The sequence below is a fragment of the Hippocampus zosterae genome, chromosome 17 (assembly GCF_025434085.1).
Source record: "Hippocampus zosterae strain Florida chromosome 17, ASM2543408v3, whole genome shotgun sequence".
Lineage (NCBI taxonomy): Eukaryota > Metazoa > Chordata > Actinopteri > Syngnathiformes > Syngnathidae > Hippocampus > Hippocampus zosterae.
This window is the reverse complement of record NC_067467.1, coordinates 8998319-9011228: the sequence shown is the minus strand read 5'-3', so window position 1 is coordinate 9011228 and position 12910 is coordinate 8998319. Positions and strand designations below refer to the sequence as shown.

The following is a 12910-nucleotide window of genomic DNA, read 5'->3' as shown; positions in this document are numbered from 1 at the left end:
AAAAAAATCCCACGATTTCATTTGACAATCTGTGAGACGAATTTAGGGGAAATGAAAGTTTCACTGGTTTTTCGCTTAACTGTCAAGTTTGCCTCAGTGATTGACCGTTTCTGTTCCATTTGATAGAATGATTTTTTTTCCTTTTTACCTTTGAACTGATCAGCTCATTTCATACTGAAATTCATCAAGGCCATAAAAGGAACAAAATAAGATGATTCATTTTTCAAATCTTCAAGCACCACGCATAAAGGGGAAATGACAACCAATTTCACAGCACTAAAATGTACAATTAAGTTTATTATCATCATCTTTCAGAACCCTAACGAAACAAAGTCACATGGTCCGATACACAGGAAGTAAAGCCAGGACACGACGAGAACACCAGAAGTCACATGACGATCAAATGACGCGTCCACTCTGTGGTGGCTGTCACGACAAGGATAATTGTTGTGCAGCAGGTGTGGCGTCTTTGATTCCTGCTCCGGTTGCTTCACTTTTTGCAGTCAGGAGAAGTAGGAGGAGGAGCTTGTTCAAGGTCAAAGTTCACAGGGCGGGTTAGCGGAGAGGGATCAGCGAGGCCGACCTCCTGACCTACGTCCCGCTACGGCGGCGGCATCTTGCATGTGTTGGGGAGGTGAGTAACTCAGAGAGCGGGAATCTCGCAGTGAGTCGGCCGGAAGCCTGCGACGTGGACCGCCGCTGACGCACAGAAACAAAACAAGATTCACTTCAACGCCATCACTTTGACTTTCAGATGATTTCAACATCTTGATGATTTCAATTTCATGAGTTATTTCAACATCTCTTGCGTTTCACTTCTCTGTGTGAGAAAAACCTTTCAACTTCCCTAAGTTTCCCATTTCCCAATGATTGGATGTCTTGCCTATTGATTGAAAGTTCCCAATGTTTACAGTTTTCCTTCGAGTTGAACTTCCTGAGGATTTTAACTTCCTTTGGCTTTACTTTTATGCTTTCAATTTTAAATTTCGTAGTGATTTTAACAATTTGATGATTTCAAGTTTGCAACGAATTAAACCTACCAATGATTTCAACTTCCTGATTTGATCTTTTAGGTTTTTTTTAACTTCCTAACCATTTCAACTTCCACAGAAGTTCAACGACCAAATAATTGTAATGTGATGGTTTTAACTTCACAATGACAAACTTCCGGATGATTTGAACTTAAAAGTCATTTACTCTTGACCATTTTAATTTCCTATGGATTTCAATTGGCTCACGTCTTACCTTTTGTTCTTCTTGTCTTTTTCAGTATCTGAGGAGGATGAAGATTGGGAACGCTGAGCTTTAGCTTTCCTGTTAAGAAAAAAAAAAGAATGACATAAATGAGTGCCATCAAGTGATGACACCCTTCCTGTTTCCGGCGTACCCTTTTCCTGGTTGCACCTCAGAGTCCGAGCTGTCTGAGGAGGATGAAGAAGAGGATGAAGAGGAGGATGAGGATGAAGAAGATGAAGAGCTGCTGCTCCGGCTTCCTTTCTTGGGGGATTCCTTCCCGTTGACGCCGCGCTCGGGGACCACTTCTTGCTGGGCTGGTGACGACTTTCTGTTTGCGGCTCTTAACGATTCGCTCCGCTTCGATTGGTCACCGGCGCCTCGCTCCACTGCTGCGGCCTCGCGAGCCATTGAAGAGTTGGACCTGCTTTTCGCCAACATGTGCTCAGGCCTCTCGTCTTCCCGCTGGTTTCTCTTCTCCCGCTCTGGAGGATTTGCGTCTTTCCTGTTTGGCGGTGAAGGCGAAGACGAGGAGGAGGAGGAGGACGACGACGACGACGACGAGGAGCTGGAGGAAGAAGACGAGGACGATCTGGGCTGCGCAGCATTTTTCTCGGGCGGCGCTCGGGGCTCCTGCCTGCCCGGCGGCTTCTCTACTTGGCTAGCTTGCGTGCGGACACACTCTGAAGACGTCGAGTGAGCGGTCCCCTTTGGCGAGTGACCGACCGGTCTACCTTTCAGGGGCAACGGCGAGCGACTGGGACGCCTCCTCACTGGTGGCGACGCAGAGCGACTGGTCCGTCTTCCCCTTGGCGAGCGACTGCTGCGCCTCCTCACCGGTGAGCGACTGCTGCGCCTCCTCACCGGTGAGCGACTGCTCCGCCTCCTCACCGGTGAGCGACTGCTCCGCCTCCTCACCGGTGAGCGACTGCTGCGCCTCCTCACCGGGGAGCGACTACTCCTCCTCCTGAGCGGCGGTGAAGGAGAGTGACTGGATGGCTTCTTGTGCAACGGCGCGGGCGATCGACTGCTTCGCCTCCTGATTGGCGAGCGACTGTCACGCCTCTTGGGGGGCGGCGAAAGTGGGCCGCGGCTCCTGCGGGAGAAACGGATGTTCGGTCATGTCATGGAAAATGACATCACGCTAGTGTGCAAATCAAACTTGCTGAGCAAATTCAACTTCTCTTGTCTTTGTTTTCAAATTCTTGATTAGCTGCACTTCTTGACGAGTTCAACTTTGTGATATGAACTTGTCGAGCATTTCCAGATGAGCACAACATGTTAACATTCTCAACTTCTCTTGCACTCAACTGGTAAAATTTCCCGGTGATGTCAACGTTCGGACACTTTCAATGTCCTGACCATTTCAAATTAATGATTATTTTAATGACAATGATTTTCAAGTTACCAATTATTTGAACTTCCTCAGGATTTTAAATGACCTTACCGTTTCAACCGCACGATTATTTTCATTTCCTTGGCTTTAGCTTCCTGCTCAGTTCATCTTTGATATTTCAATTTTCCATCTGACTTCAAGTTCTTGATTTTAACTTCATGATGAGTTGAGTTCCCATGATATAAAGCTCTCCTGGCTGTAACCTTATTCTAATTTTAACAGAATTTTACCATCTCAACTGCCAGACGACTGCCGATCACCCAAACTTTTCATACGACTTTAAACTTTGGGATGAGTAAAATGTCCCCCTAAAGCCCAACACAGCGATTCGGTATTTGGGAATGACATGCACCAACTTGTGTATTAACCTCTTACCTGAACAGAGGGCTGCGCCTCCTGGGGCTCCTGGACCTGCTGCGTCTGACGTTCCGTTCCCATCCTCGCTCTCGGTCCCTGGGGCGGGCTGGAGGAGGACTACTTTTCCTGGAGCGGGGCAGGGGGTCCTGGTACTGCTTGGGTGGCGTGATGCGGTGGGCCGGCGGAGAGCGGGACCTCCTGCTCAGCTTCTCCCGCGGACTATGGCGGTCCGGCTGTTTTTTGCCTGAAAGTGGGTCCAAAGAAGCTCTGTGAGCAGGTCGCGCTTTGTTGTCGTCCGTCTGCTCGGGGGGTCTTCGGGGTTCTTGTGAGCTCTCGGCGCGGCCGTTGGTGAAAAACCTTTGAACGGCCGCTCCGATGGAAGACGACTTTGTCTTTTCTCTCGTCTCGGGTTGGTCTTCGTCTTCTGAGGAGGAGGACGAGGAGGACGATGAAGACGAGGACGATGAGGATGAAGATGAGGAGGAAGAGGAGTCACTGTCACTGACGCACTGTTTTTGTTCCTGCACCTGCTGCTTCGGAGGACTTTTGGTCTTGACGTCAGGTTTGCGCTGACTTCCCTTTGGCTGGTCGGACATTCGACCTCCATCCTCTCGACTTTTGTCCTGGCGTCCGTTGAAAGGCGGCGAACGAGAACGAGGGCGAGAAGATGCGTCCACTCTCTTTGCGGCCTCTCTGCTCTTGGACGTCGGCACCGCGTGTCCCCTGTTCCTCCTCTCAGGAGACGGGGACGGGGAGTCGCGTCTGACCCTTGCGTCCCGATTCCCTGCATCCTTTTCCTCCCCTCGTTGCGCACCTCTGCTGCGACCGGTCCCGCTATCCATCCTGGGAGGTGTTGGCGAAGAGGAGCCGTGTCGGGTCCTCGTGTCCCGCTTCCCAGCGTTCCTCTCTTCATCTCCTCTGATGCGACCAGTTCTGGCGTCAACTTTGGGAGGTGATGGTGAAGATGAGTCACGTCGGGTCCTCGTGCCCCGCTCGCCGGCACTCCTCTCCTCCGCGCCTCTGCTGCGAGCGTTCCTGGCGTCCGTTCTGGGAGGTGAAGGCGAAGAAGAGTCGCGTCGGGTCCTCATGTCCCGCTTTCCAGGGTTTCTCTCTTCCTCTCCTTTGCCGCGAGCGGTCCTGGCGTCCGCTTTGGGAGGTGAAGGTGAAGAGGAGCCGCGTCGGGTCTTTGTGCCCCGCCCCCTGGCATCCCTTTCCTCCTCTCGTTGCGCGCCTCTGCTGCGAGCGGTCCTGGCCTCCGTTCTGGGAGGCGAAGGCGAAGAGGAGTCGTGTCGCGTCCTCGCGTCTCGCTTCCCAGCGTTCCTCTCTTCCTCTCTCCTGCTGTGACCGGTCCTGCCCTCGACTTTGGGGGATGAAGAAGAAGAGGAGTCGTGTCTCATCCTCGGGGGAGGACACGGCTTTGCTCTTTCTGACTTTTGTCTGCTCCCAGACCGCCTTGCCCGTGCTTTGTCTTTCCCACTTTCTGGACTTGTAGATCTTCTACCTCTGCGTTTGTCTTTTTCTTTGCTCCTGGACTTCCTCCGAGTGTCCTTCTCGCCGTCCCTCTTTCTCTTGTCCATATCTTTACTGCGCGAGCGCCGTCTTTCACTCGGCCGCTCTTTGCTCCTCTCAGTCTCTTTCCTTCTGGTGGGGGAGGAGGAGTCTCGTCTTGCGGGTGGGGAGGCCGCTCTCCTTTCTCTCTCTTTCTAGTGGCGGACAGACAGAACAGGAGGTCAAGTCAACACGTGCATCGTGAGTTGATGAGTCCAGGGAGTCATTGGTTTGCTTTCCTGGCGAACCCGAGTAGGTGTAAACTGATCGCCGGGTCAGTTCCCCGCTGTGGTGACAGTTATATGAAGTACATAAATAAAGGAGTGCTATTAATATGAATACTAGGAATAGACTGGGGGCAAATAGCACTGACCATCCCACTCGAATGAAAATCAGTCTCATCAACATTAGCACAGTCTCCCCCCCAAGGCCTTGCTAGTCGATGAGATACCTGGAAACCACAACCTTGGGAAGACAGGTCCATGCGAGACTTGGTTAAATTGTTCACCATTAAACGAGGCATCTCCACAAAACCATGCGACATCACGTTTTGGGCGTTCGTCTCTTTATCTCTGAACCTGGTCTCAACCTCAGTTCGAGATCGAGCAGCGACTTCAAAACATTTGAGGTTCTCAATGATGTAATTTGCGGCACCACTGGCTTTCGAAGCTAGCGGTTATCTACCGTTCCTCTAGCCATTGGGAAATTTCCTGAAGGTCTGTCATGGCCAGAATTTGGGAATTATTGCAAGTTGAACATTCGAATGAGAATTAGTAATGGGAGGTGAAGGTAAATTTTTAATTGAAGTAATACAAAGGATAAACATTTTGAATTGTCATCAGCAAACCATCCATCCAAAATAGCCCGCATGAGAGGGTATGCTCCATGTTTGTTCCCCCATTTCACTTGACCGATAGTCTATCTGAAACTTGTCTGTACCGGAAATATTGGGCGGCAACACAAACAAAACAATAGACTGCTTGTAAGTGGAAAAACTCGAGGCATTGGTACATCAAGGTACCACTGCAATTCCTTGTAAGCGGTCAGTAAAGCTTGGGGCACTTGCGAACCAAGTGCGCACCAGTCCTCGATATAGAGCGCGCCTCACCTCGTCGCCTCCTCGACGTCGAGGACTTTGCTCGTTGTGGCCTCGTCTCCCGTCCGGAGATCTTGGCCTGCGTCCGATGGCGACTTCTTGCGCTTTTCTCTGCTGCGATCGCAGCGGCGCAGGCGAGCGACTGTTAACGTCCGAAAAGACATTCTGGTAAGTCAATAAAATGGATGACAAATTAAAAAAAATAATACTAATCAAAGGTCACGTGTCACACCTGCGGGACGAAGCTGACGAGGCGCTCCGCTGTGGCACTGCCTTCGTCTTTGCGGGACTTTTACTCACGCGCTTCTTTTTCTTCTTTGACGCCTTCTTCTGCTTCTCATCTGAGGAACTGAAGAGAGAAGGCAATAGTTTCTCTTCACCCGTTCGACGACAGCCAACAGTGGTGGAAAGTAATCATGGACATTATTACTGCATTTATTCTATCTGTACTAATTTACTTCGGTGAAAGGAGTTGAATCTGTCCTCCAAATTTTTACAGAAATACATTTCACTCTGAGTAGAGACTCTGAATACTTCTGCCAGCCAAGAACATCAAAGTCTTACCTGTCTTCTTCCTCTTCCAATGAGGATTCACTGAAAAAGAAAATTAGAAGTTCAGACTTGAGCATGGTCAAGTTGGGACACATTGAATCAAAGTGAAATACCGTTTCTTCTTCTTTTTCTTGGACTTTTTGTCTCTGCGAGGGGGGGGCGAGGGACTCTGTGAGCTGCAACAAAATATTGTAATGACATTTTCAACTGACATTTGCTCAAACAAAAACAGTGTATTCAGGCTTAAAAACAACAGAAAAACCGCTACCGAATGGGCGGTGGCCTCTAGCCCAAGAACCAACACTAAGACTACTTGTGATGCACAACACTTCAATTAACACAAACCCATAATTGTGAGCAAAGACTTTTTGGTCTCTCCAACACATAAGGATTTCCCAATGTGTCAAACTGCTGCTGTGTAGCACCAACTTATGGCGAATAAGATTTACCCGATGTCAAAATTAGGTTATCAATGGTTTCTATTTTATCTTGTCTCACCCGGCTCTCTTTTTGTTCTTCTTTTTCTTCTTGCGACTGCGTTTCTTTGGTGGCGAATCTGAATCGTCCGAGACCTCCACCAACCTGCGGGACAGCACGTGGAATTGTGCTTAGGGCCGTCGATCACAAATTTTGAGGGGTGTTTATTTTTTAGACAAAAGAAAAATGAAAATGCACGCACGCACACTTTTAAGGGATGAAGAGCTGGAGTAGTGTTTGGAGGGATCAGCTCTGGACAAATTGCAGGAATAAGCACCAAGCATTGTTGTAATGGTGGATATTTTCTTTTATGGGCGATAACTGTGTTTCAAAATGTGATAGTTTGGCTGGCAGTTTGTAACTATATTTTACCGCCAACGCCAATTTGCTCACGCGTGTTCCAGGACAAAAAGTGATCTATGTAGTTCCTGCTACTTTGAGCTCACGTGTATTTCTTCTGCTGCTGCTGCTTTTCCCTCTCCAGGCGCTCCTGCTCGCGCTTCTCCTTCTCCTTCTCCTTGCGGTCGGCGTGGAAGGACGAGCCGTCCACATAGTCGCTAGATATGCCGAAGGCAGCACGGAGCCGGTCGTTCTTCTGCTGGTTCGCCGCCGCCAGAGCGTGCGTTTCTGTCATGCTGAGCAGACCAAAAAAACTCGGCTCAATAAAATCCCAATGATTCACACAATAAAATACTTTATTCCATCAATAATTCCATTAAAAGTTAATTGCAAAATCAAGTTTTATCCGTCTACTGTTCATGGGGGGAAAATGATGTGACAGACAGGAACACATATTTCTCAGTTTGAGCTAGGAAAATCCACGTAGTTGTTGGCATACCTGGCTTTGTCACCAGCAGCGGGAGGCGGCGGCTGATGCTTTTCCTGTAACATCATTCGGAAGCTGTTCACCTTTTCCTCGATCTCCTCTGCTGAGTATCTGAGGCGGCAAACAGACAGCAATGTTTATGGGGGGGAGCGGGGACAGAGAGAGAGAAAAGGCTACAGCTTTTATTTTTAGTTATGAACAATTGCTAGCCCCCCCATTTCCCCTTTTCGATCTCAAATATTATTTAAAATTGCTATTTTTATGTCTTTTATAGTTTGTGAATTATTGGAGGAAGACGTGAGAGGTACAAAGCTCAATGCTACCGTCGTGTTTATAGGCGCATCTGATAAAAGACAAACATCTTGAATCAGCTGAAAAATGTGAACATTTTAGAAAGACAAAATGTGGTGGAATGCAAATAAAAAGTGGCATAAAATATCTTGTGTGTCAATGATGAGTTTGTCTCCTTACCCCTGTTCCTCCATCATGTCCTGGAACTTGGCGCACTCCACCTCGAGTTGCCGCTTTCTCTGATGCTCCAGGATGTCGGCATTAGGCTGCCTGTTGAGTTGACTGTCCAGCCGCTCGCGGTCCTTTTCGTCACGCTCGGCGCCGCGGTCCTCGCGTGGCCGCTTGGACCGCAGCGTGGACAGGTTCCGCTGAACATAGCCATTCGTGCCACTGCCCCTGGGAGTGGTCAGGCCGATGCCGTTGTACATCGCGGCTCTGAGGAGGCAAAAAAAAATGTTGCCTTACTCATTTTGTCACTCCTTGTTCATTTAATACCTGAATAGTTTTCAATTAATCGAATAGTTGCACCTCTATTTAGGGCAAAATGGAAACACTTCTGAAAAGACCAACGTAAGTTTTATGTGAATATACTTCTTTTTTACAGGGTTAACATTTGGGGGAAGTGCATAAAAAACGACATGTTCATTGTTAAAGTCACTCGTCCAAGGTATAGTTTCAGTGGGCTACAGAGACCACTGTGACTCCTTGGCTATTGATATTTCATTTCATGATCAAGTATTCCCTCATTTCAGCATTGTATGAATACGATTTCAGCCCGTGCGCAAAAAAATGCATCCGAACGACGTCAATTGAAGCCAAAAAAATACGTTTCGGGGAGAAAAAGTGAATGTGTGTTCATTAACTAGTCGTAACAGTTACTTAGAAGGGAAAGTGCTGGATGAATGTGTCATATTGCGAACATCGCCACGGCCCCAACAACTGCACAGGCCTAGCTAACAAGGATTTAGCGGCTAGCTGGCAGGCTGGGAGGTGAGCTAAATCGGTTGTTACGTACCACACTTTTCTCCGCTGCCGGAGAAAAACGTTGCTGCTACGAATATGAAATAATCTTGACCTTGTCTCGATTTGCAGCACGTGTAATCACCACTTGTCTATGAAAAGTCTGAAAAAAGAAGACCGAATGAGCTTTGTTAGCTCCGTTAGCAAGTGAGAACGCAAGCGAAAGAGGGACGAAGCAAAAACCACGTGACGTGTACGTCACAAAAACGCGCTGGATAAAGTGCGACATGTTCAGGGTCTCATGGAAATTGAGCGACTTCCTCTCACTGAGATTCCACCATGCTGCGGAATGAAATAATGAAATAAACATGTTAACATATTCATTTAACACACACACACACATATATATACACACATACATATACACACACTGTATATAAAGTATATGCATAAGTGCATCACACATCGTGAGCGTAAACTGTAGCTGCCTGTAATTGTATACATGGCCAGCAGGTGGTTTCCTGCGTACGTGAAACATGAAAAAACGAACAAATACTGGAACCAAATGGCTGTAATGGTGCCAAGTCTCCTGTGGCTTCATCTCGCCATCAATAATTGTAAGTCATACTTAAGACACGTGTTTGTTATTAATGTATGTTATTAATATTGCGTTTCCAACAGTTAAAAATGACAAATTGAATGAAAAATTAGGAAAAGTACCAAAAACAATCCTTTTACGCTTTTTTAACCCTTCAGCCTCACTAGCATCACGGATACATATTTATTTATGTATGTACTTGTCCTATTTTTTCAACGGGGAGAAGCGGGCGTCCATCATTCTATAATACTAATCTTGTGTCTCTGTTATTATTAATTTGAGACTAAATAAACCCCTCTGTACTGTTTTGATTGGCCCTCGGGATCACGCAAGTTTATAAAATCTAAACTGAAACGTCATTTCCCATAATTCCCCGGGCCCCTTTTGATTCGCAGGCGCACCGGATGAAAAACATCTTGTAACTTGTTTGGCCACTGCAACCGTTAGCCGTTAGTGACGCTGTGGAGACCGCTTCTGTATCTCTCCATTCGAAGAGCGTGTTTTCTTTTGTTGAGATTTTAAGAGCACTGACAGTTCAACCAAGTTTCTACTTGAGCAGCCATGGTCGAAGGAGACAATAAGAGCGCCAACATGCTGGTTAGTAGAAAGATGAAGTTGTTGCCGCAATTGCATCGATTCATGTTAGCTTGTGCTAACCGGCGGCTTTGATGCTTTCTGACGGGCCGCGGTTGGTAGCTCCCGGCGGCTAGTCTCCACCGTCCTGCCGGTAGTACGCACACTATTTTCTGTGTCATTGCGTTCAGCCATTCAAGGCTTCTTCTTATTTTAGTTTACTTTGTTTTTGGTTTATTTTGTCAACTTGCTGTTGCTACTTGACTAACGACGACCGCTGCTAACATGCTACGCAGCTAGCCGCCTTGCATTGCCCGAAGCTAACCGTGTGACTTGCAGTCTCATGTTTTGAGGTTTGAGAGAGAACAATTTGTCACTTGTAACTTATGTAGCTCCGATTTCCCATCAATACTTAAAGGCTCCAAACCAATATTTTTAGGCAAAATAGTTTGGGGGCCCACAACCAAAACATTCTAAAGTTATTTAACTTGCATGCACATTTTCAGCATGACCTCTTTGATCCACTGGTGAAAAGGACACTTTGATGCGCTCCTCTTTCAGTTATAACTGCTCCACACAACAAAGTGTATGTAGGAAAAGTGGTTACGATTGCACAACTGTCTGTGTCTTATGTGTTGTGTTGTATTATTTTGTCATTTTATGTTAACTGTTCTTTTGATGGTGGCGCGGGCACCTGCAGCAGCTGCTCTTGTTGTCTGGTTGAGAGGGAGGACATTTCACTGTGCTGTATACAGCACATTTGACAAAGTTGTACTTGACATGAAATACTGACAAAAATCAGGGGTGATGTCATGGGATTTTAAAAAAGCGTGTTCTTTTGCACACAGGCGCAGGAAACGGCACAGCTAGAGGAGCAGCTTCAGGCATGGGGAGAGGTGATCCTGGCGGGGGACCGCGTCTTGCGCTGGCAAAAGCCATGGTTTCCTGGAGTGCTCGTGGCCGCCACCACCGCGCTCTTCCTGTGAGTTTGCCGGACGAAATTTGCAGAACTCCTCTGACTGCTTTACTCATCAAATGACATACTCCTCGATGCAGAGGAGAGAGACCCCTTTGTGGTGGCTAAGGAGCGACTTGGAATGCAGCCTGTGCTTGGTGTACATCTTACAACAACTTCCTGTTATCCCACTCAGGCTCATTTACTATCTGGACCCATCCGTGCTGACGGGGGTGTCGAGTGGTGTCATGTTGCTGTGCTTGGCCGACTACCTGGTCCCCACACTGGCCCCCAGAGTCTTTGGCTCCAACAAGTGGTGAGAAAAGCGCCTACTTCTATGATACTCTTGTCCTGGTTGTCCAGGTCTGTCTACTTCCTGCATCCGTGTCTACTTCCTGAGTGTCAGTCCTATGGTGTCACATTTAAAAAAATATGAAGCAGAGTAGTGCTGTACGCGCAGCAGACCACTTTGCATTCACTGTGTTTGTGCACATCAGGACCACAGAGCAGCAGCAACGTTTCCACGAGATCTGCGGTAATATGGTGAAGATGCAGCGCCGCCTGCTGGGCTGGTGGCGCCGTCTGTGCACACTCAAGGAGGAGAAGCCAAAGATGGTAAAAACAAACACATAAAAAAAAAAGGCCAGAAAATTGCCGCCACTGACCGTGTTGCCCGTTGTCGTTTTCAGTACTTTACGTCAGTGATCAGCAGTCTGCTGGCGCTGGCCTGGATCGGACAGCAAGTACATAACCTCTTGCTCACTTACCTGATCGGTGAGTCAGAGTAGACATTGAAACATTTGATTATGGATATGAAACAGATCATTCATAAATAAGCTCAAAAGATCCCCCCTTCCCCAACTTTAAATGTAAAACATGATTACTTTAATTGTATTCGAGTAATTGACACATCTTTTGTTTACTGTATCTACAATAAAATAATGAAGCTTTTTTTTCTTCTATTTTCAAGAGCCATTAATCAAATGTAAACGGCATAGAACGATCCATCACTCAATCAACCACACGGATTCTTGTCTTTGCATTCAAATGTGAAAATAAGTTGTCGTCATTATGCAAAAAAATTAAGCCTTCGACTGAAAACGTAGTTAAGACAGCTTTGCATCCCAGCCGAAATGCGATTCCCTGTGATCTGTGTATAACGTGAATCAGGTCATTCAGGTATTAGGTAGGCTTGGTCTCTATTGGACCATTTTCAGAGCATTCTTGCTCGCCACCAACGACCACGGCTAAACCGGCGTTGTCAAACTCCTTTCTTCAATATTGTCATTCACCCATCACTACAAAAGGATTTTCAATGTGCATTTTGGGAAACTACCTCGATCCATGATATGAAAAAGCCCCATTTTTGTTTCAGTGACTTTGCTGCTGCTGCTGCCAGGCCTCAACCAGCACAGCGTCTTCTCCAAGTACACTGCCATGGCCAAGAGAGAAATTAACAAGCTGATCAAGAAGAAGGAGAAGAAAAATGAGTAGACTCGCAATGCAAAACACACTAAATATATCCACGCACACACTCGCGACCGATACTGACTTCCTGACTTGCAGTGTTCTTCAGTTCTTCAGTGTTCAGCGCACTTGGCATCTTCATTTGTGTGATCATGTAGCTCATTGTCTTCTTTCAAGTCAGCCGGATAGCTAGTAAAAGCGCACATGAGAAAAAAAGCCTCCCTCACTGAACTTGGGCCGGCTTCTTCTTCTGCTGTCATGTAAATAGGCCCCTTGCACTCAGGTGTGCTTTTGTCTTCTGTCGTGATTCATTTGAATCTTTACAATGTGAATAAATGTCACCGTCAACCTAATTTACCGTGCTACTTGCTTTTCTCTGGCGTCAACTGCGGTACCGTTTTGCGGCCACGCACGTCATCATTTTTTAATAAGCACCGTTGCAGCTGTGGACGGCTTTTAATTGCTCTCTGAATGGAACAGGATTGAGTTGAGATAATCGTCAGTGAAATGTGATGGAAAAATTGAGACAATTCACTCAACAGCCTGTTCATTAAATTTCTCCAGTGTGATTGCTGTCAGGT

The 12910-nt window shown here is 47.1% G+C and overlaps 2 protein-coding genes across 2 annotated transcripts; one reads left to right on the top strand and one right to left on the bottom strand.

Annotated features, from left to right (window-relative positions):
• Positions 1-277: 277 nt before the first annotated feature.
• Positions 278-9067, bottom strand: srrm2 (serine/arginine repetitive matrix 2). Its single transcript, XM_052048841.1, has 13 exons — positions 8792-9067; positions 7957-8211; positions 7498-7596; positions 7106-7294; positions 6681-6764; positions 6296-6358; positions 6195-6224; positions 5863-5979; positions 5643-5772; positions 3005-4689; positions 1388-2329; positions 1246-1314; positions 278-699 (listed from the first exon to the last, which is right to left on the bottom strand). The coding sequence occupies exons 2-13, from the start codon at positions 8202-8204 to the stop codon at positions 570-572; spliced, it is 3786 nt and encodes a 1261-aa protein (XP_051904801.1). The 5' UTR covers positions 8205-8211; positions 8792-9067; the 3' UTR covers positions 278-569.
• A 678-nt stretch (positions 9068-9745) lies between these two features.
• arl6ip1 (ADP-ribosylation factor-like 6 interacting protein 1) lies at positions 9746-12682 on the top strand. Its single transcript, XM_052048869.1, has 6 exons — positions 9746-9931; positions 10756-10889; positions 11059-11178; positions 11360-11477; positions 11552-11636; positions 12238-12682. Exons 1-6 carry the CDS (start codon positions 9896-9898, stop codon positions 12354-12356), a joined length of 612 nt encoding a protein of 203 aa, XP_051904829.1. The 5' UTR covers positions 9746-9895; the 3' UTR covers positions 12357-12682.
• Positions 12683-12910: the final 228 nt, after the last annotated feature.

Excerpts from the sequence above, each read along its gene's own strand:
- arl6ip1 (XM_052048869.1), top strand. The coding sequence starts at position 9,896 with ATGGTCGAAGGAGACAATAAGAGCGCCAACATGCTG. Across the intron at positions 9,932-10,755 it reads ATAAGAGCGCCAACATGCTG|GCGCAGGAAACGGCACAGCT; the intron begins GTTAGTAGAAAG and ends TTTTGCACACAG. Across the intron at positions 11,179-11,359 it reads GTCTTTGGCTCCAACAAGTG|GACCACAGAGCAGCAGCAAC; the intron begins GTGAGAAAAGCG and ends TGTGCACATCAG.
- srrm2 (XM_052048841.1), bottom strand. The coding sequence starts at position 8,204 with ATGTACAACGGCATCGGCCTGACCACTCCCAGGGGCAGTGGCACGAAT. Across the intron at positions 5,773-5,862 it reads TCGTCAGCTTCGTCCCGCAG|TCGCTCGCCTGCGCCGCTGC; the intron begins GTGTGACACGTG and ends GGACGTTAACAG. Across the intron at positions 1,315-1,387 it reads GAGGTGCAACCAGGAAAAGG|GAAAGCTAAAGCTCAGCGTT; the intron begins GTACGCCGGAAA and ends TTTTCTTAACAG.